At 32.4% G+C, this 23,925-nt stretch overlaps 1 protein-coding gene across 1 annotated transcript; it reads left to right on the top strand.

Moving 5' to 3' along the window:
- Positions 1-155: 155 nt before the first annotated feature.
- On the top strand, positions 156-17,439 carry LOC132732738 (protein kintoun-like). Its single transcript, XM_060719225.1, has 5 exons — positions 156-1,808; positions 11,197-11,358; positions 11,979-12,148; positions 12,946-13,265; positions 14,599-17,439. The coding sequence occupies exons 1-5, from the start codon at positions 189-191 to the stop codon at positions 15,276-15,278; spliced, it is 2,952 nt and encodes a 983-aa protein (XP_060575208.1). The 5' UTR covers positions 156-188; the 3' UTR covers positions 15,279-17,439.
- Positions 17,440-23,925: the final 6,486 nt, after the last annotated feature.

A 23,925-nucleotide genomic window follows, 5' to 3' on the forward strand; every position in this document is an offset into this window, starting at 1 on the left:
CAGCTTATTGCATGTTTTCTGCTAAATCTTACTGTAGGCTTCTCTAAATGAATCGTTAATAAATCGTTAAGGCATTTAGTACCTTAAAGCCATATGAAGAAAATTCTAGATTACAAAGTAATCTCCCCTTGCAATATAACGCACTTTGTGCGCATGCTCGTAGCAACAAGTACAAACAACAAACAAGCATGGCGTCGTCGAAAACATTCGAAGATTTAGATCTCTCTCGCGAAGAAATTAAGAGAATAGAGACAGCGTTGAAAGATGAAAAGTTCCGAAAAATGTTTATTGAGTATGCAGAGGAGATTTCCAATCCGGAAAACCGCAGAATATACGAAGAAGAGATTGCAATGTTGGAAAATGAACGAGGTATGGACGTTCAGTTTGTTAACCCAGAACCGGGTCATGTCTTGAAAACGGCAGTTACCGGCGGCAAGAAAGCTTTCATTAACATTTGCACAAGTGACAAGATGGGTAAACCAACGTCAAGAAAGGAACAAAATAAGGAAGGAAAAAGAGGTTTACATTGGCAAATCCCTCACTCTTTTGCACCACCCAGGGAAGATTTTGACAAGTCGAAAGAGACTTGCATGGTTTACGATGTTGTATTCCATCCAGATACATATCGCATGACATCGAATCCCCATTTCTTAAAACTTGTAGAGGATACAGCTGTTGAAGGAATAGAACGTCAGTTTGATGTAAAACTGGACCGCAACAATATCCGCCGTCCTAAGATGAAGTGCAAGGGCAAACCTGTGGCAACTGTGATAAGAAATAGGAAAGAGGATGTTGATAAAAACAAGGCCAAAAAAGATGAAACTGATCCGTTATCTTCTATGCCTTATCCATATCCTGATAAAACAAGTTCTGAATTAGCTGAAGAAAAGAACAAACAAGCTGATAAAAAGGCATCAAAAGAGAGCAAAACAAAATCAAACAATTTGATAAAGGAAGAAAATGGCTATACTACTCCGAGTTACACAATTACTCATCGTTCTAATCTTGATTTGCAAGAATTTAGAAATGCGCCTGATTCAAGACCAACTACAAGACCAAAGGAACTGATAGTTAACATTGAGTTACCTTTGTGTAAATCGGCAGCAGGGGTTGATTTGGATATTTTTGAAGATAAACTTTCTTTGAAAAGTGAAAAACCAGCTTACAAACTTGATTTCAAGCTGCCATATCCAGTGGACGATGAAAATGGTTCTGCAAGATTTGATAAAAGCAAGAAGTCATTGGTAATAACTCTGCCAGTTTTAGCAGGAGAAATCCCTGAAATACCGTCCTTTCTAGATTCAAAGAATGAAACTGATATTCCATCACTCATTGAAGAATTGCCCCCTTTGGAAGAAGTTAACAACTCTGCAGATGATGTGGCAGATGATTTGCCTATATTAGAAGAAATTATCTTGGAATCCGAATGTATGGATAACAAGTTGTCAGAATCATCTATGGAAGCCAACAAGACCAAGATATCCTATAACTTGCCTGAATATGACTTTAATCAAGACCAAGAGACTATAACATTTGTGTTTCATGTACGAAACATCAGTGATGATTCTGTCTGCAAGTCATTTCCATGTCCAGGCAGTTGTGAGATTAAGTTTGTATCAATAGGCTCTGGAGGATTCCCCATGCATTACCGGTTCCTTAGTTCTTTTGGTGAAGATTGCAAGCTTGTAGCAGAGCACTGTACAGTGGACATTTCAGACAGAAATTTAACCTTCACTTTGCTGAAGCAGAAGGATAGCAGAACTATGTGGAACAAGTTTTTTGCTGGTGCAGATGAAGAAAACATGGAGGTATGTATTTATAGCAGTATAAGTCATACAAAATACAAAATTGACATGTATGCAGGGCTCATCCTGGGGGGAAATTTTAGGGAGAAGTGACGACCTCGCGAAAATTAGGGAGAAGGGAAACAACCCAATGTGTATGCATTAACATGCATGGCTATACATCCTTTAATTATAATATAAACACAATTAACATCACTTATAATATTTCTCCAGTTTATTAATTAATAGTAGTACTAATTAAAAGTAGATTAATTATTTAGTAGTAGATCTGGCAATGGCATCTAAATGTTTTTGAGCTGCAAATATGAATATAAAAAAATTATTTTTGATATCTATTGATCAGCTATTTATAAGCTTTCTCTAAATATGTGTTTATATATTTTCATGTACATTTGTTGATAATATTGTGTAAGAAAAGATATGATGATAAAATCAATTTCATATTTTCTACTTTACTTTCCTCACCTTTCAAAGAAGATGAAGTCACATTGGATATTGATTAATAATATCTGTTCAATTCTGTTCTGGTAACAGAAATTTCTTTCAAAGTGTTGTATGTTGTAATGTCAGATTTATATGCATATAATTATGCTTATAAAACAATTTTCAAACATCAAAGAATATGTAAAATATGTACTGCAAACATTTGTGCACATTCTATTTGATCACTAAAATTACATACATTCATTTCTTATTGAAAAATTTGACTGAGAAATTGTAGAAAATTAATTTCTAATTACGTCCCTTTATTTTCATGAAATGTTAAATTCGGTAATACCTTTATAAATAATGCTTTTTAAAATTTACAATATTGATAAATCTTAATCTGAGCGTCATATTTACGACATTAAAACAAATATATATATATATTAAAACAATAAGAACACTTCTTTCCTGACAAATTTTGTTGTTATATACACGTTACATGATATACGACCGATATGTAGATATGTAGTTCAGCCAGGATGTCTTGCCCACGGGCTAAACTGTGTCAAATTTGGCATTTCTACAAAGAGAACAATGCCAAACAGCTCCACTGTCTACAACATACCAATCGCAAGATTTTTGCGAATTGGCTTTCTTAAATTTTCGCATAGGTGTACTGTAACTATCAGAATCAGTAACTTTCTTACAGCTCGGTTTCGCCTTGTAGCCATGACGTGAGCGACGTAACAAATTTACAGTTAAAATTAGGGATTAAACGATGATCGAGTATAATCGAAAATTGATCGGTTATAGAACCGATTAGCGATGATCGATTACAAAGTTTAATAATCGATCATCGGTAATTTATTTTCTCGCTGTTACTTAAGTGACTAACTGTATTATAACAACACTCTAAATTAAAGCCTGTTTTCTTTGAAACATTAATTTTCATTCAATTGAATATGAAGGCATACTGGTGACCATTGAGTTAATAGTTGACATCAGGCATGCTAGTTTAAAGGTATACTATGCTCAAATTTGACATTAGAAATATTTAAAATTGCTATACCGTCTATTTGTAGATATAAAAGAAACATGTTTTGACTTCACACAAAGAAGATATGTTATGTATAAAATTATTCTACACACTACAATATCAATATATAGTGTCATTAAAAAAAAAACTGGCAGTTTTGTTAAGAACAGATCGACCAACTTAACTTGTTCCCATACATAGTTTATTCATTCCTTTATAGAAAGTGAGATATAATAATTTCATAGATTTTAATGAATTTATTTCATTTAAATATTTTACTCAAGGATGAGCATAGTTTATCTTAAAACTGATTTATTTCAGTTGATAAAGTGGTGGTCACATGGAAATGGAATTCTTATAAATATTAAAGCATGATATGTACATTATACTTTTTTACTTTGTTATCATAAATGTTTCGATTATATAATCGATGATTGATCAAAAAGGGTTGTTCGATTATTTTCGATGATCGATTATGATTTTTGTCCGATTAAGAAACCCTAGTTAAAATTGATGTTAACAGACTGAAATCATTCAAAACTAAGATTAAGTTTTTAATCCGGTCGCTGATCATTATGAAATTGATTATTTTTAATTGACTTAACAGTTTTGTGATAGCACGTGTTTAGATAATCGGGGAAAAAACAATGTATAATTATTGCAAAATCCCGTATTCATCTCGCAAAACTATCACACAATTATACCGTTTCGGGCCGATGCTCTCATTATTTACTGTTTAGAGTAGGCGGTCTATCGCTTCGCTTACAGGTAGAAGGGTAGTATAAAGCGACGCTCTGATTGGATAATGATAATTAGCGGTCGTCATATGGGCGGATACAACCTCTTCTCTTTACATAGCTAAGTAATTACTATTTGGGAATTAAGATTTTATCGGCGATATTGACTTCTCTTTGATCAATCGGAAGAGCGAAATTGGAATATACACGGCGAAGTTTTCGCCTGAATCGCCCTTCCGGATGAGCCCTGGTATGGCATTAATTAGGATTGTTTGTGTTTCGGCTTTACCACTTTTTAAACCTACAATATTGTGAGGTATTATAGTTATCACACATTTCAAATGGCATAAATTGTATTTCAATGTTTCTGTCCAATTTTGGGGGTACACACTTGTATAATCTGATCATATGCTGACTTTCAAACTCTTACAAACTACACAGTTCATTTTCTTATGTACAGTGAATTACTGGCCAAATCTATTCTTAAGTTAAGGAAATTCATTTTGTCATATATATTCAGTGATTTTTTTTCATGTATTTTACAGCCGAATAAAGGCTGTTTCCCCTAGCCCAAAAAAGGTATATTTTCCCCTAAAAATGCAAATATTTTCCCCTAAAATGCCCTGTGCACATTCTTCACCAGAACCACGACTTAACAGCATCTGACTTAAATATCACCTAGCAGATAAAGCTGTTCCTATAGATAGCCTCTGGTATGTACCATATATATTAAATTGAAATGAAATTGAAAATTTTATAAAATGTTGGGTAAATTCCATTCTCAGTTGTTGGTATTTGATTTCCCCTTTTCTGATTTATCACGCTATATTTTCCCCTTCACAAGGCCACAGGTTGTTTTGAAAATTGCAAAAAAAATCACTGATATTTACACATAGCATTTGTTCTGGTTTGGATAGATAAGAAAAATAGTGAGGATAATTGTGATTAAACCACTGCTCTTACCCATTTTCAGTATGAGAATTCAATAAGTTGTGAATAACTTGCTTAAATGTGGGGCTAGTGCAAATTTTTATAATTGGTGTTTTAACTGTGGGAAACAATAATTTAAACCGGATGGTGCTAATAATAGGGAAAAAAAACTTAATGAAAAGACATACAATTAAGGTAGATTATGACTTGTGGGAATTTGGATGACTGGTAGTTCACTCTAGTGTGTTTCATTGAACCATTCTGCTTAAGAAATGTAAATTCTAGTGCAACATAATATTAATTGATCTTTGTTAATTAGTTCATGGTTTAACAAAACCACTGCCATTGTTTTGTCAGATGCTACTGATCAGAACTAGCACTTAAACAGTTGAACATGTGGACATTAGTCAATTGATTTTTATCTTCACAGTGTTAAGAATAGTAGGGCTATATTACCTACCCTGGTGTCTGTGTTAAGTGTGTGTAAAGTTTTAAAAAACTTGTAAAAAATTTGCAGTTTCATTCTACTTAACTTGCTTTGGCTAGAGCATAATGACTTGTCAGTAGTTTTCAGGTCATGCACCAAGTCTGATAACTTTAATAAGGACTTGCACTAAATAATTCCTGTTGTCCTTTCCTTTGCTATAGATCAATCATCATTTAAACACTAAGAATTATCAGGAGGACTGGAAAATTGACAAAAACACAGTAGACTCTGTCAGTCAGTTTCTCTATAATTGTTTTACCCCTTGGATTCTCTTCAAACCAACCTCAAAATTTGTTCACCTTGACAAGGCAATTACCAGACACTATGCACACTAACAGACTTTCACTTTATGCCTTTTCATTATTTCAATATGGAGGAAGTCAGTGCAGGTGCATGCACTTTGCCATGTCTTGTTCACACCAATTTATTTTCAATGTGGTTGCTACCTAGCAGTCACAAAATGGCCGACTACTGATACTGAAAATATTCTTGCCATTACAGCACTTAGCTAAATCTGTATAGTTAGATCTTAAATTATAAGAAGTGGATTTTTATCTGGAAAAAAGGTCAATCATGCTTTAAATATTAGTTGTAATCAACAGTGAAAAGTCATGAACTATCTAGCAAAGTTATGAAGACAAAAAAATCATTTGTTCATAAATCACAAAAACTCATATGTTTACATAACAACCATTACATAAATAGCAAGGAAATTTATCATTATATTAATGTTATTAAGAAAAAGTCTGTGTTTCTTTTTTAAATCAAATAAAAGTCAACAAAGATAAATAAAAAAAACATTTTTCCCCATATATATAAAAGGGAAGTAATTTGGCAGGATTTTATGACAGATTAAGTAGGAGTTGTCTTTCATTTCTTGCTAAATTGTAAGTTGTGCTGGCTCAAGTTTGATGTCCCCCCTGAAGGTCAAATGCCAGACAAATGTGTCTCCGCTCTATAAATTCTATATTCTTTAAATTTGGGGGATTGTTCCCTGTTCAATGGACCTTCATAAAATCATGTATCATGGAGGTGGTGGTAGTTATTTGTCACTCCTGACAGCTCTAGTCTGATAGTCTTGGCTCCTGTGACAAAATGACCTGATCCTGTCATGCATTACAGAGTTATGGAGCATTACAGTTTGATTATTAATGACATTTAATTGGTCTGACCATTTAGCATCATTTAGTGGTCTGACTGTTATGGTTTGATTAAATCATGTTCCTGGGTGCATTTTAAAACAACATGATGTATGACAGAGGACTACTTTGGTTAGAAAAGAGCTGAAATGCAAAGTTTCTTGAAAACATTCAGTATATGAAGAAAAAAATCTTTTGTATAGCCTTTCTTCAAATGCTTTATTTTGAAATTTGCCATAATAATTGTTAAAAATGGCCCCCAAAATTCATGAAAGTGTTTTAGTATCTCACTGCTTTAAACATTTCATATTTCCCTCACAGTTTGTTTTAATTATGACCAAAAAAATATTGGTAGAATTTGCTTACATTGGAAATCATTTATATTTAGATAATTGTTCATGTTAAAATTCTACTTGTTATCTAATAATCTTTGTGTCAATTATATGTTCTCTAACAGTGGGTTTGATCCCCGGGAGATGCTTTGGTAGTTAAGCGCGGAGGAAGGTAGTCTAGTACTGGTGTAACTCTCTAGGAACAATGGTTAGGAAACTACCCGCCTATATGACTGAAATACTGTTGGAAAAAGGCGTAAAATGAAACAAACAAAATGTTCTTTAACACCCATATATTTATAGTTACATGTATAAAGTATTTGCTGCAGTCATGTTCATTTGAAAAAAAGAAGAATTTAAATCATTATTTTCAAGTATATATAAAGCTCTATATGTACGGTAGTGTATATATAAATACTGTTCAATAAAGTTAAATATATATAGCCCGTGGTGTGTCTACATATTGGTAATAAAATCAATGAACAAATGAGATTTAGACAAGTATATTTCCTATATATAGGTTAAAGTTAAATACATTTTAAGTAGTTTTGTACATTGATATTTACTTAAACAAGCTTAAACATAAAATACTGTAGATATATAATAAGGAAAGTACTGCATACAACTATTTTAAGGACCAAGATCATTGTAACCTATGGTATTCCTAAAATAAAATGGAAGTAAAATAATAAACACATTAATGTATTTTTGGAGTATTGCACTGGATTCTTTGAATAATTATCATACAATATTGTTATTATATTAAAGTAAAAGGAAATTAATTGCAATTGTAAATTTTAATTTCTGAAGAAATAAAGAGAATATTGTGATTGCTTTTGGGGGAAAAAGTGTTGAACTTGATTTTTGGAGTCCAGATATATATTTTGTTGTTGTTTATGAGGAGTCGTTGTTAGGCATGTTAAGAAAAAAAGGAGCTCTGTATTACATACTGACATTTCTTTAAAAATTGACTTATGTGAAGATACCTGTTGACACTCCCAGTTTCATTTCAGTCAACATGGTTAAAAAATCAATAGCATATGTATAATTGTTTGTGAACATTGTACATGACTATAACTGCTAATTATAAGGATTCTTTTTGACATATACATATATATTGCTGGAAATATTGTATAGGATATCACTGTGGTAAATTATTACAAGTATTTTACAATATTGTGCAGAATTTTCTATAAGAGAATACTGGTACCATGGTGACAAGTTAGCAATGTGTTTCTATAGTAAACCTATTACCAGGAATATAGGCTATAGATAGAAAAATGAATAGCAACTATCAGTTCACTATGTATCAAGTTTGACATTTACTGTAGCTTGTATATTAAAGTGGTAGGTAACAATTTTCTGGGGAAGCAACAGTGTAAAGAGATAGTACTAGTAACTCTGGTATGATTGACTCACTTCATTTATGTACTTATATCGTGTTTGTACATCTCCATTTAATCAAATATGCAATCTTTGGCAATGTAAACCTTGTTTCTTAATTTCTGCACTTTGAAATGAAAATAATAATGTTGCTGAATGAAATTTGCAGTTGTGATGCATTGAGATGATATTAATGTGATAAAAATGGAGATGTTTAGTTTGACTTGGAAATAGGTTGTTGTGTTAATTAATGTTCTGGGCTAGGTAATGATGATTATAGGATAGTTAAAACTTCAATATGAGCGAGACTAAACATAGAAAATCAGGTGAACGTTTGGATGTTATTAAGTTATTGTTACCTGTCAGAGTATTTATGTGGATTACCTGGAATATTTGGATACTGTTTATGAAAGTCTGGGTAAGTTTATATATGAAAGTAATTATACTGAATTTAAAAGAAATGTTTACAGTTTGCCTGGGTTAAACACTATATAATTATAGGCTAAACCCCATAAAGTTTCCAGTATAAATGTGTTTGTGCCAATGTGATTGACTGAGAATATATATAACATATTGTAGAAATACATTACCTTGGTACTTATGGAATTCAGTTGTGAGTTCATTTGTTAACATAGTTACACTTATAACAGATTTATGGTCCTCATTAAACATTGTATTTTGTGGATTATTGTCTTGTTTTAGCTACATGTGTAATAAAACAGAACTGTCAGAACATATGAGCCGCATCACGACAAAACCAACATAGTGCGTTTGCGACCAGCATGGATCCAGACCAGACTGCGCGGATGCGCAGGCTGGTCTGGATCCATGCTGATCGCAAACCCATTATGTTGGTTTTGTCATGACACGGCTCATATATCTTTGTATTGCAACTAAGGAGAGTAACAAAGAGGTGCAGGCTGACTTCTATTTCAACTGGCATAGTTTAGTAGTTTTCCTGTATGTCAGGTTTGTGCACAATCATGTGCTATTAAAGATGAGAATAGCTGAGTCTGCAGACTCAGATTCTGGCAAAAACTGTTCAAGTCTCTTGTTGCCATAAACAGTACCTTTCCAAGCAGAAAATCTGGTCTGTACTAACAGTTGGTGTACTGTAGATCATTGAGTATAATTATGACTTGCTATGTGTTATAGGTTAAATGGTTAATAAATTGTTGAATTGTCTCATTAATTCCAATGATTTTAAACATTTAATGTAATGGAAATGGAAATAATGGAAAACCATTCTGCAAAGTTGATGTAAATTGATATGCATTTTTGATTATTATACATCATATAATTATGGTGTATCTGCTTGTCTACATTCCTTTCATTTTGGTACAAAATTATCAGATCTTTGTTTAAGAATTAAGAGCATCTTTATAAGATAGATTCTACATTATTTAAAATTTCATTTTGTTGAAAAACATAAAAGAAAATGCAGTTCACTGTTGTCAGATTAGAAAATGCATCACAGTACCTAAATTTGAAGCAATGTTTATTTTTATGAAGCAGTTATTGATCAGCTCAATACAATTTTGAGTCAATTTGATGGAAGGTCGTGCAAATACAGATACAGTATCTGAACTTGTCATAAATCTGAAGCTAGCAACTAAAGTGACCTAGTATCAGGTATATCTAGTAGAAGAGGAGAGAGAAAAAGTATAATCAATATGTCTGAAGTGTTCCTGATAACACATTAGCCTCAATATGTCCTACTCTGACAACTACAATTTTCTCTCTTCCATTTCCTGTATTAATATATTTTTGATATTTTGTGGTACTGAAAAAATGTTTAATGTATGATGAGTATTTGAAAGTTGATTGGTTTTGGACACATGCATTTATATTTGTATATTTGGGAAACAATTATTTTAAAATTTTGCATAAGTTTAACAAGAGAAGTCCTGTGAAATGAAAGGATATCCTCTCACAATGCGGAAGATCTTAAGTATAGATTACATTCATTTATGTCATCATACACTATAATACACTATCAGCTAACATTACGTGTCATTATTTCTGCATCAGTTGTAAGAGAACAATCTAGAAGGTTTATTGAACAAGGAAAATAAACCTAACAATATTTCTTACGAAATAAGTGAGCAACTAGTGTTTACATTTGATCTTGTCAGCTGTTTTAAATATAGATTAATTCAACTGGTCAGTTAATTGTGGTTTGTTTGGTCAGTAGTTTTATTTGACCTTGTAATATTGTTTACTTACATTGCAAGGACTTAGTGGGTCAAACTGATCTCTGACCTTGATATTTGTTGTTTACGGTTGGCAGGTTTTCCACTCTTATCTCTTTCATTGGATGTTAATCTCAGTGCAGTAAACCCAGAAGCTCAAGTTTATATTGCAAAATATACACATCACTTTATGTTTATAGACGCTTTGTGCAAAGGTGAAATATTTTGAACTTTTGCAGTGAAATTGTGGATAAGATATTATTTTTGCTACAACTTATCTAATCTGGAAGTTAATAGGTATGAGTAAAGATTGTACATAACATTTGTAAGATATTAGGGCTGTATCTTATCACCGGATTTAGCTGGATTTTTCTTGTTGTACATGTGTAGTTTCATTTTGCAGTTTTCCAAAATATCTCACTTTTTTTGAAAATAATGTAAGTTGAACTTGTATTTATGGCAAATATAGTTGAAAAAAAGGAATTATTGAGTAAAATGCAAAAGAAATAAAATGTGAAATAATTACAGGCATAACCATGTGCTGCAACTAGCATTTTCTGATGCAAGAAAAACAATTTTCTCACGAAGCTGTAAGATGATTTTAGGTCACAGCTAGCAGCTGTTCCCAATAAATACAGATGTTGCTAGATCCTTAAACTTATAGCTTTGTTGTTAAGTTTATATAACTGTATTGATATATGAGTAATACTGAATGTCATGTGACTTCAGGAGAAGGTATTTGTGACATCTGACAATCTGCAAGAGGAGCTTGATCAGTTACAACAGGAGGGAGAAAACATGGGACAGACAGACGAACATGCCCCCGAGCAACATGCTGCAAACATCAAGGTTGTTGAAATGAATGAAAAAAGACTGACATTAAATATCAGGGTAAGTTATTCACATATCTCTTACAACATTTCAATATCTCATCTTACCAATATATTTTATATATTATTATGTAAATGTTACTTATGTGTGCTCATAAAATAGGTGCACAAGGTGTAGGAGATACATGTACATTAATGGTGAATTTTTCAATATTAAGAAGCAAAATATTTTTCAATTATAAATAGAAAACTTGCTGTTAAACTGAGATTCTATTACTCTTGGAGGATTATTTAAAGGTCCTCTGAGGTCCAAAAGCCTTAACACAAGATTTGAACTTCTTACACTACATAGATCAAGGGAAGCAATAAAAAAAGGAAATTTATGATGTACACTTAGTATTTATATGAATGTGGTTTTTTGTGTGATTCATAGCTAAATTTGAGTAAAAAGGATTGCAATGCTTTTCATTTTGGGGTCATTTTGTACATTCTGGAAAAAACAACAGAGGGATGATCTGAAAATTTGCACACAAGTTCACAGGTTCACACTTACACTAAATGGTACATAAATCACGGAAAAATATTTCCAGACTATAATGTCAAAGAAACCTCAGTAGAGTCCCTTTTACCTTTTAAGTGTTGTTTTCATATTATATAAGCATTTTAATAAATTGTTTACAGAAGCCGACTGTGAGTTTCAGTGAGGAGGAGGAGGATGCATATGATGGTGAAGACTCGCCCCTGTCAGCTGGTATTGAGGTGGTACATTCCTATAAACCTCCAAGTCTACATGGTATCCTTAAACAACGTTCTATATCAGAATCTAGTGAAGATCATCTTAGTTTGTCAAGGTATGACATTCATTTACAGGGCTGGCAAAATCTGATATTGACTTACTTGTCCGTTTTTATCTGAAGCATTTCTCAACTTGTTTGTATATTTATGTAGTAAATTATTACAAATTTCCACTTGTCTGTACAGGCTATTGGAAAACCTTGGCAATATGGACAATTGATTTACCACCACTGAATTATATAAAACATGATGTTAAATAAAACTTTAGAGCAACCATTTTGGGAAATGTATTGAATGTAGCCATTATTATTGCTAAAATTTATCTGTGTAATGGTCAAAGGATGATAGTGAAATTTCTGGTTTGAAATTTAAAAAAAAACAGTTGAAGATAATGCCTTGTACAGTCACTAACTAACAAAGCTGTATCACATGAATATTTCCTAAATTGTGTGGGTGAGCCGTAAAACAAAAACAAACAAAAATGATAATTTTGATATCTTTAATTACTGAAGAAGAAAAAATAAGAAAAAACAACACCAGATCAGGAATAGTTTCTAGAACTAAAAAACTGTAAAAAACAACTGTCATCATATCTTAATATATTCTTGTAGCCAGCATTTGCAGATGTAAGTTAGCTGGCTAACATACAGAAGGTTGATTGTTCTACTAGGATGCTACTTTTATCTTAAGTTTTGTAGGGATGCTGGCCTAGTAGGGGGCAGAGGTATCCTTCACTAGTAATGTTAAAGATCCACCATTACGACAATACAGTGTCTGTTGCATATATTAGATATAGTTCACCTGTTCAGAATCCATTAATTACAAATATAAATATAATGTTTATAAATTGCAGTGATAGCCCAACAGCTTGCAGCCCCAGAGATAGTGATGGGAGCTCCGGCAGACGATCAGTGACATTTAACAGTCACATAGACCAAACAACATTCAAAACAAACGCCACAGTGACAAGTATGAAACAAGCATTGAAAAGTAAAAGAAAGAGGAACCGTAAGAGAGAAGAGAGGAAGAGGGAACGTGAAGGTAGAAGACGACATAACAGCAATGGCTCAGAGTGTAGCAGTTGTGATGAGCACGATGCAAGGCATAGTTCCGAGTCTCACAGTGAAGAAGACCCAGAAACAGAGGATTTAGCCCAACAGTTGCATGACACTGGTTAGTAATATGTCATGTATCATTTTGGAATTGATAGATCCCTACTCTAACCTTTTATTTGAATAATAACAGATTTAACCACAACCATTGACATGTGCACTTTTGTTAATTGTTATTGTATCTGATAATAAGAATGATAGTTCAGGGATCTATGCAAATAAGATAAAGTGTTTGTGCAGTTTATCCTGACATTGCTAGCCTAGCTAACATGAATATCTACATATCTACTGTGTTATACTCTCTACAATAATTAGAGATAATTTATCACATAAATCACAGTGAAGGAATGTAATGAACCTATGTAATAGAAGCAATATCACACTAGGAAAATAACGATGCAAATGACGCTGATAAAATTTATTTATATATTTGTACTTAACTGTCAACGAAATAAAAAGCATGTTGGGCCATGGGTTATTGGGTTATAACACTGACTATAATCAGATAATTTGAGCCTCGTCACAATAAAACCAACATAGTGCGTTTGCGACCAGTATGGATCCAGACCAGCCTGCACATCCACCCAGTCTGATTAGGATCAATGCTGTTCGCTATCAGTTTCTTACTTGAAAACACATTATGTTGGGTTTTGTCGTGACACAACTCATTTCTAATTCTAATTTCTATCACATACCCCATTGCCTGTAGAGATCTTTATATCAACAATAACGATGTCACATCAGGACAAAAAACTAGCCTTGCAGTAATCAAATTTAAAGCATTCCAGGTCAAATATTAATCTCACGGACATTGGTGGAATTCCAGGCATTTTTCAGGTTGTTGTCTGTACAATCAGGGATATGTTATCTATAACCCTGGTCTAATTAAATCCACAGGGATTGTTGTAATGTTAAATCTAGTCTAAACCATCATTTACTAACACAAAATTGAAAAATAATAATTGAAGCTAAAACAATTCACAGTTTTTGGCATACATTGTTACATGTACATTTAGCATTGCCAATGTTGTGAGATCACAAACTAAGACGTCAAAAATTAATGTTATTTTTAAACTGATTTATTTCATTGATGATTTACATGAAACGATAGTTATATTGAAGATTATAGCATCAAGTAAATCATTCCATAGCCAAAGTTGAATGAATATATTGAAATACACAAGGGGTGCTATTTTATTGGCTTATTTTTAACTGCATATTTCACTGACAATAAACAATAAAGTGGTCAAGAACTTCTTCCCAATGAAATTGGAATTTCGAGAGGGTTATATGATGAAAAAATCTTAAATTTGTGACTTTGCATATCCTGTCTTTCCATGTGAAAATACACTTTGTATCCTCTTTAAAATTATGATTTGGTTTGATAATTGCAGGGAAGAAGGTGGAAGATTATGGTGTAATTATTGAGGACCAAGAAGATGTTGATGAAAAACATGAAACAGAGGAAAGTAAAGCTGAAAGTGATGTCAGTAAAACCCCTGGGTATCAGATACATTCTGAATCTGAGAATAAATCTAGCAAGTTTGCAGCTGAAGTGAAAAGTAATATGGAGAAAATGAAAGTTGGTGCAGGGGATAATGACAGTGATGATGATGATGTTGTAGATGATAGTGAAGTAGAAAGAACTAGTGAGAATGGTGCAAAAAATGTGATCACTAAAGATGAAAATGAGCAGAAAAAAGTAAATTTGACTAGTGGTAAAATTGAGAATAAGAAAGTTGAAGAAAGTGATCTCAGTATGGCAGGAAATGGCAAAACTCCAATCATGGCAGCTAATGATAACTCAGGGGAGACAATAAATAAAGGTGATACAAAAGGTGCAATCAAGGGAAACAAATCAGGTAAGGGAAGTCAGAAGGGAGTGAAGTTCAAGGATGATGTGAAAGGAAATAAAGCAGAAGAAAAAGAAGATAAGAAAGCAGAAATAGAGAATATTGTGGAAACAGAGCTGAGTTGGAATGAAGGGAACAAGTCGTCTCCCTTTAATGAGCACAGAACTCAGTGTGCCTTCAACTTCTCCAATAATGTTATGTTTGATCTTGATATTGATTAATGTTGTTGTTCATGTTGATGTGAAGTTCTGTTGGTTTTATGTATTATTCAAATGCTGACACAAGTGGTTTGTAATTTACTTATATCTTTTGAAAAGGAATTGTAAATAACATTAGAAATAAGAACACTTCTAAAGTAGAATTTATGTGTACATTTTGAGTGAAGTCTAATTAAGAAATTGGTAGTTATGTTTTTGTTTGTCAATGATCAGCTCTTTAGTTCTGGAATATTTACCTTGATTGTTTCTGCGTTTTTTAACGTTTGATTTTTTTCATGGATCTATTTTTGTTTACAAGTTGACATAATTATTAAATAGGACAAAATTATATGAAAAAAAGATACGTCAATAGTTTAACTTTGTGCTCGAGGGACTATCAACTTTTTTCTCTATGTCTAATCATTTAAACATAAAACTTTGATATTCCTGGTGAAAGAAAGGGGTTTTTTTTTGGTGTGTTTTTCTCGGTACTTGGTTATATTTTTAAGTACATATTTTGAACAGGAACTATATGAGTAAAATTATTTGTTTTCTTGTGAGCTTTTGTGATATTTAGTTTGAAATTGTTCATATGTTCTGACTTGATTTCTGTAAAAAAATACAAAAAAAAAATAAGTGTACCATATTTTGTACATTTGTAACTTGTATATAAGTGTTTGTATATGGCACGAATTATTTCATCATGTATTTTTTACTAACAGAAAACTTACACATACAATGATACATGTATATATAATAATTATATATATATATAAAAAAAACAATGAAATTATTGATGTCACTGGGTATGTTCTAAGAATATCATGATTATATGAGAACTGTATACTTACATGTCTGCATTTATGATATTTGTATTTTGTGGACTTTTTTTTAATCTCTTGGCAATGGTTTCAAACCATTTAACATGTTTATGAAGATATCCGATTCAATGGCTTCAACATATGGCTGAAATGATAAAGGAAAATATCTTCCTTTTCGGCCTTTTTTATCAGTATGTTGTTTGTTATGGAGATTATCATTTGATCAGTGTAATACCTATTAATAATAGCACATTTGTTGAAATATTTTTTCACTATGAGATTAAGCTAATTTAAATGATTAAAGCAGTTTTCTCAGTCAATACGAAAAACTAAATTATTAATAAGTCGAATACTATTTTCCAGATTGTTCACAAGTCGTATTAGAAAAGCATATGTTGCTATTGAAGAAAACGTAATTTTGCTGCCTATCCATTCACATCAACAGTATTTTCTAGTCATTTAATGACACAAGTCTGTGATTTGTTCATCTAGAGTTTATCATTCCCAAGGTTATCTTAAAAAGTGTGCTTCAAGTTAACATGATAGTTAATGAAAAGTGTTCTGTCTGTTCTGTGATGTTGTCAAAGAAATATATTCACATGCAATTTGAAATTTGATAAGTAGTGAATGTGTTTCAATTTTGAATGTTGTATTAAAAATGTGTTCTCTTTAAAGTTCACGAAATCTGTTAATTCAGTCAGATAATCTTCTGCTAGTTGTGATTAAATACCTTGTTTAATCATTTGCATATATCTTCATCAGAAATGGTTATTCTTAGCCTTTAGGAAGTTTAGGTTCTCAACTCAAGATTGACCTTTTCTGAAAATGTTATAAAAAATTATTTTAATCCCAAATGTATTTACTGCAAGCTGAATAATTTACTTTTGCTTGTTTAATGACGATGTTCTTTCCATAGAATAAAGCATTTAATGTAAATTCATTCTCTAGAGAAAACTTGCTAGTCTGTCTAAGTTAACTTCGTCCAAAATATTTTGGACGTTTTAAACTTCAAAACTTCAATTTAAAAAGTCAAATATTCGCCTAGCCTTGAGGTTATTAAACTTTTTCTAGAGTTCTATCTCGAATCTCGGCTGGACCCTGGTGTAATTTTAAAGGTCAAGATTTAATGATAGAGGAAGTATTACCAGTAAGATATATTTCTCTGCATATTTGCAAAATAACAATTATTTGATTTAATAAGATAATGATTTACTGCATGAGATAATTTTGTAATAATTAAGTGAACTAGGGAAACATTGTTGATACATATTTAATTTAATTTGAAACCTTCATTTTCTGACCAAGAATATGTTTTCTTTAACACAATTCTAATATTGCATTTATATACATTGTTACTATTTCCACCAAGACACAATAGTCATGTGTTTACATTGTTATTGTTTCCACCAAGTCACGATTATAATAAGTTGTTGTATTTGTTTTGATTTTGTACTTTTATGGAACATAGATTTTGTCTATTTTCTGAGACAAGGAGGCTATTAGATACATCACTAAATCTTATCCATCACATGATTTGGTGTTGCTTTAGATATGAGCCGCGTCACGACAAAACCAACATAATGCGTTTGCAATCCAGCGTGGATCCAGACCAGCCTGCGCATCTGCGCAGTCTAATCAGGATCCATGCTGTTCGCTAACCAAGCCTATTACAAGTAGAGAAACTGATAGCGAACAGCATGGATCCTGATCAGACTGCGCGGATGCGCAGGCTGGTCTGGATCCATGCTGGTCGCAAACACACTATGTTGGTTTTGTCGAGACGCAGCTCGTATGTTGTTTAAGATAGTCACAGGAGACTGTTGTTATCTATATTTTGTTTTTATTTTAAGTACATAGATAAAATATAATGATTCAGGGAAGGAATTGATTAATGAAATGGCAATTTTTGTATTTACTTATTAAAAAAAGAGATAAATTTTGTCTAGTTTATTGTTTTCATGTTGTGATGAAATATCACATCTAACTTTTCCATGGAAAATTTTGAAACAGTTTGAATTTTCCATGAAACAATTTGAATTTTTCATGAAATAGTTTGAATTTTGCATGAAACAGTTTTGAATTTGCATGAAACAGTTTTGAATTTTGTATGATTTATAAATTAAGTCTGCAACCTTAAAATTGATGATTATAGAGAGACACTTTTAGTCACTGACTTTATGAGACGATAGATAGCTGGTTAATGTTGCTTGTAAATGATGGTAGATGATGTTTGGTATAAAGTTATCACACTATCTCAGCCTACATACATTGTTGATTGTCTGATATACCAGCTTGTCCAGAGTTAGTGCAGAGATGAAACTTTGGCTGTGTCACCTTGTACTGTGTTAATGCAAGCTTTTATATCACTGGAATAAATCTAGGCCAACATGTACATCCATATAGTCTACAATTGTTGGCAGCTCAAATTAATGAAATCCATTAGACTACCAATGGCAACTGTTCTTGTGAATCCTTTACACAAAATTGACAATGTAATAGTTACAACAAATATTATGTTATAATGTGAATTAAATCATAATACAATAAGTTAGGGAAATATTAAAATATAGTGTTTTATGATGTAATATTGTATCATATAGTATTAAGTTCATGAAGTATGGAGATGGACGTGATTGATTTATTACAATCAAGTTCCACAACATGTATTGTTATACAGTGATGCACTATGGATTATATTCAAGCACATATTTGCATTAAAGAACAAATCAACATGTTTGCTTAACAGATTTGATGTACAATGTCAGCCATCTTTGTTTCAAATGGCAAAAAATGTAGGGGTAACGGGATGGAGTGTTAGTTATGTAAGAAAAGGAAGATGAAATTTGTAGCATCTATGGTGAGACTAGATGTTTTATCTTACAAGTTGAAATACATTATATGTGTTTATCATTTATATAGTGGGATACATATGTATATTGTATGGAAAAGATATGTTAGATGAGACAATCTTTGTAACATTGGGTACTATGATAATAAAATGAATTGTTAAAACGACAAATGTTTGTTTTCATTGTTAACGTTTACCAGTGTTTGTATGTGAAGGTTAGAATTAACGTTTCAAAAATAAAACCCTTTTAAGTACAAAGGATAGCTTTGCACTATATACGCACACAGGCATATATGTAACATGTAACCTTATTGAACATGCTTCTTGCTTGTTTGCTTGGCTGTAAGAAGACTTAGGAATGTATGCTACTCCTATTAGATCCGTATTCGTGCTTGATTTCGAGATCTGCGATTTTGTGAGAATATCTTGAGAATTGAAGATTTCCAGTTAGCACTAAATTAAAAGATTTATCCTGTGTTTATCATATGAAAATTTATCAGTAAACTGCAAGAAAACTCAATAAACACTCAAACATTTGGCAGTTAAAAGTTTTAAGTGTTCACTATAGCCGGCCATGATTTGTGTACTTTGATAAACTCGTCATAAACCCGTTTGCCTCAATGAAAGGTAGATAACTCGCTTGGCAATACAGATTTTGGAAAGAACTAATTACCTCCAATTTATTATAAAAATGTGTTGAACACGGTAACGTTTACATCGTTCGGTCGTTCTACTATATATGATATGATGAGTTGTGCAAGTAATTTAAATATCACATTTTGCATTTTTATTGCAATATAGAAGAATAAAAGTGGGTATGGAAACATAAACCCGTACGAGAGTTTTTATACTTATTTATATTTTGTCACTGTCCACGGCACATTATTACTCAAACATGGCTTTTGACAAAATTTTGAATTTAAAAAAATCTACATCATCCAGGCTCTTGTTTTACTAATCAAGCACAATAGTCTAGCATGCTGTCCTACCGACATATGTTGAATAATAAGTTCGCACCATCTTACTTTTATCGCCATTGCTTTGAATCTTCTATTAGAGCTGTAGTTTCAATTGAGCATCAAGAATGTCCCGCATTTTTTTTTATAAAATTATGCCCCCTGTGCGGTTTAGTGAAGGCAGATGGCATTTGATCTTTTACTTACAGATTCTTGGTTCTGACTATCTTCCTTAACTGCATGCAAGAGATCCTAACTTGACGTTCCTTTTCCAACTAAAATACCGGTATCAGTTAAGTTTTCGTACCACATGACTTATCCATGTGATTGTGGAAGGATAATGACTTGAGAATCTGTTCTTGGCATTCAAGAAGTTGCCAAAAGATGTGGAGGAGGCTGTTACTTTCTCCATATCGGTTAATAGCCTAATAACATAGTGGTTGTTGAATTTTTCCGCACAAAACTTTTGACTCCTGAACTACCATTAACCAGAATTGTTTCTTTTTCAAAGCCAAACTGTAAGACCATATCATTTCCCTGTGTCTGTGAGAGATGACATTAGATGTGTGATGCAGTATCACAGCGACTCCACATAAATTAATGTTGTTTATATGATGATTTTAACGTATAAACAGGACCAGTTTATGTCGCAAAAGGCCAATGTACGCCGTCTAAACAAAGCCAATTCAAACGTTTACGATAGTGATAAGTTATTTCAATTAAATTTCATCATAATCGGATCTAGAAGCTGACAAAGTTTTGAACCTCTTGAGATCATGAAGTGAGATCGGTTTAAATGTGAATCAAGCCAATAGATCTTTCTTAAAAAACGTTTGAAATGATGTTTGGCCCGACAAAAAGCGGGTGGTTATGTTACGTCAACGCACGACTAAGTCATTTGTCCCAATCAGAAAATGAATCGTCGTATGAGATGAAACTTCACGTCATTACCGTTGCAACGTCATTTCAATTATTTCCAGAAAAATCATTACAGCCCCACATCTGCTTTTTATGCGATTGTGAGTTTCATATACGTTTAGGCTTCCTGTGTATATTTCTGGTTACTGTGGCAACGAACGAAATTTTTTGAAAATTTATTTGTTTCAATACATTTCAACTCAACATCAATTTGGACAATTTTACAAGTGGACTCGGATGATTGACAGAGGTTCATCACATCCATCTGCCGTTCATTATGTTTGTATGTACTAGTCATTTATAACCACTGCTCAAATCCCAGTGCATAGCAGGAAGCCAAGCATATCTTTGTTAAAGGACAAGCCATGCGGGAACAGGCGTGGCGCTAAAATCTACGTTAAATATCCCTGCCCTGTGCTTATCCATTGCCACGGTTGAGGTCCCTTGCTATTTCAGTCGCCGCACTACACCACCAGTCCCGTGACAGCCGCATAACAGCGATGCCGCATAAACGTGGTCGATTTCGTTTACGCATAAACAGGTCGACCACATTAATGCGACAGCGCTCAACGTATACAGCAAAATAGTTCAGATGGGGCACAGGTGTGTTTGTTTTGCCTCATTTCCAACCATTCATTAAAGAGCTAATAATAGAGTTCTACAGAAACGACATGAATTTGACGATGATTATGATTATTGTGGTGCTGACGGCGGTGGTGGTGATGATTATGATGGTGATGGTGGTGGTGGTGGTACTGGTCACTGAAATGTCCTTGCTATTTGAAAATTGATAAAATTACAATAAAAACTTCTCACGGATACGGTACAGCCTGTATGTAATTCGTTAATTGCAATAATGAACTTACACTTGTAATTTGTTTAAAAAAAAATAAGCAAGAAAAAAGCATTTTAAATATCGGAATCTGGAAAAGTAATTACGTTTCATTTCATTTTCAAGGTCTGAAGTATAGCTAGCTGTTGAGGTATTTCAAGTTTTCCCTATGAATGAAGTGTTTTATTGTATTAACCTTAGAATAAATATGTTATAAACAGGCTATTATTGTTTTAGAGTGTTATCTTAGGGTGAATAAGCAAACAATAGTTGTTGTATATTTCCAGTAATTGGCAAGCTGGTTCACGTGAGGAGATATACGTGTAATAACTGAAATTGTTCTCGTGCTACTGGAGGAGATATGGAAGGCCGTTATCGCAACATTTATAGAAAATATATATCATAAATGACAAAACTAGACATATCCCAGAAATCTTAGTAGAATTGCATGTTCCCATGATATAAAACTGTCATAAATAGCTGTTGTTGTTTTTGTCAAATCTTATTTTAAATGTGATTTTTATATGTTTGATATTTTCCTATTATGTCTATCAATAAAACATCTGATTTTATTATATAATCTATAAATAGCTTTGAAATGCCTTTCCCTGATTGGCTAACAAGCAACTTTTTGTAAAAAATAACAGGTCAATATCAGAGTATATTCACTGTTTTTTTCCCTAAAAATAGATTTTCAGAGTATATTCACTGGTTTTTCTTCTAAAAATAGATTTTCTGGAAATCCCTAAAAGACGCGAGACTTTGACATGACGTCACGCCAAGTAATGTCGCTATTATTCTGAAGAAACATTGAGTTTAGTGTACATGAGAGTCAAATTAGTCTATTTTAGTTACCATTTTTCATTTTTAAGAAAAATAGGGATTAGCATGCCAATGGAAAGGGCCAAATTATGGAAACAGATTTCCGTCGTATGCAATGGCAGATGTGATAAGCCATATAATAGCTATTTATAGATTATATAATAAAACAGATATGTACTTTTTAGCTGTTGAATATGATGTGATATGTACTGAAAAATTAATATTGACCTCGGCTATCGCCTCGGTCAATATTAATTTTTTCAGTACATATCACATCATATTCAACAGCTAAAAAGTCCATATTTGTATAATATTGTACAGTTATAACACTCTTATTTCTTAATAAAAATCAAATACTTGGATGATGTTTTCTCGTTATATAATTGCTGTTATATTGTTCATATGTAATCTAAATATGAGTGAAACGGTTTGTTTTGTAAAAGTATTCTTAGAAATTTTCCCTAAATAAAGTATAATAAAGTCCTTAGAATATTGTAGTATTGTTTGAATGATACTAGTAATTGAAACTATTGTTAACATGATCATTCTGTGAAATGTTGAATGCCTTAACCACATTATCATATATAATATTTATTAAAGTCTCATCCATACAAAACGACATATAAAACATGTTTAACGTGCATAATATTCACATCGGACGTTATTATATTAAATGCATTTTCGTACCTTTCTCAACCATGTTCATCTTGTTATGTAATTGAAGAATGATATTGTTTACATTTTGCACATGTATATATTTGTCAAATATATTATTATCTATGAAAAGATGAAATAAAGAGTATATATTATTTTTCTCCAGGTAAAAGACAGGTAATTTGTTCATTGTTGGTATACGCCACTCATGTGTATTATAAATGATAAATTAAGCACTAACTCTATGGCTATTGCTGCATGTGATGCATTGTTTATTCTCGCCACAGCAAGTAAATGATTTACACGTGTGTGATTTATATCACCTGCTCTTCTCTAACATCTGTTGTTGTTTTGTTGTTGTTGTTGTTGGGTTTTTTCAACCAGGTGAACCTTTTCTCCCGATATGTCCACGGTAAAAAACCAAAATATGTTTAATATGTTCATTTATAGTTCACCTATGCACAAAGAATACAGAATTTGGCCATAAATATAGCATAATGTCCGTAACCCATCGTTATCCAATAAACAACGTGTTCGAATATATCACTTGGTAAATTTGTTGATCAAACTTCACAGGAATTATTCTAAGGGAGTTCTCTTACAAAGATTATATAAATGAGTCCAGTCTGATGCATAAGCAGGTCACGTGAGCTAAAATGACGTTTAGATAAAAGTTTTAAAATCCTTCTCCTCCGAAGCCACATTTGCAGAGTTTATATGTGTATACAGCATTGTAAAGTAAACATTTAGTTTTTTGTTAATGGCCAATGTGCTAAGAATTGTGCCGCCCTGAAGTAACCCAATCACCTACTTGTAAACT

The sequence above is a fragment of the Ruditapes philippinarum genome, unplaced genomic scaffold (assembly GCF_026571515.1).
Source record: "Ruditapes philippinarum isolate M1 unplaced genomic scaffold, ASM2657151v2 ctg2927_1_1_1_1, whole genome shotgun sequence".
NCBI lineage: Eukaryota > Metazoa > Mollusca > Bivalvia > Venerida > Veneridae > Ruditapes > Ruditapes philippinarum.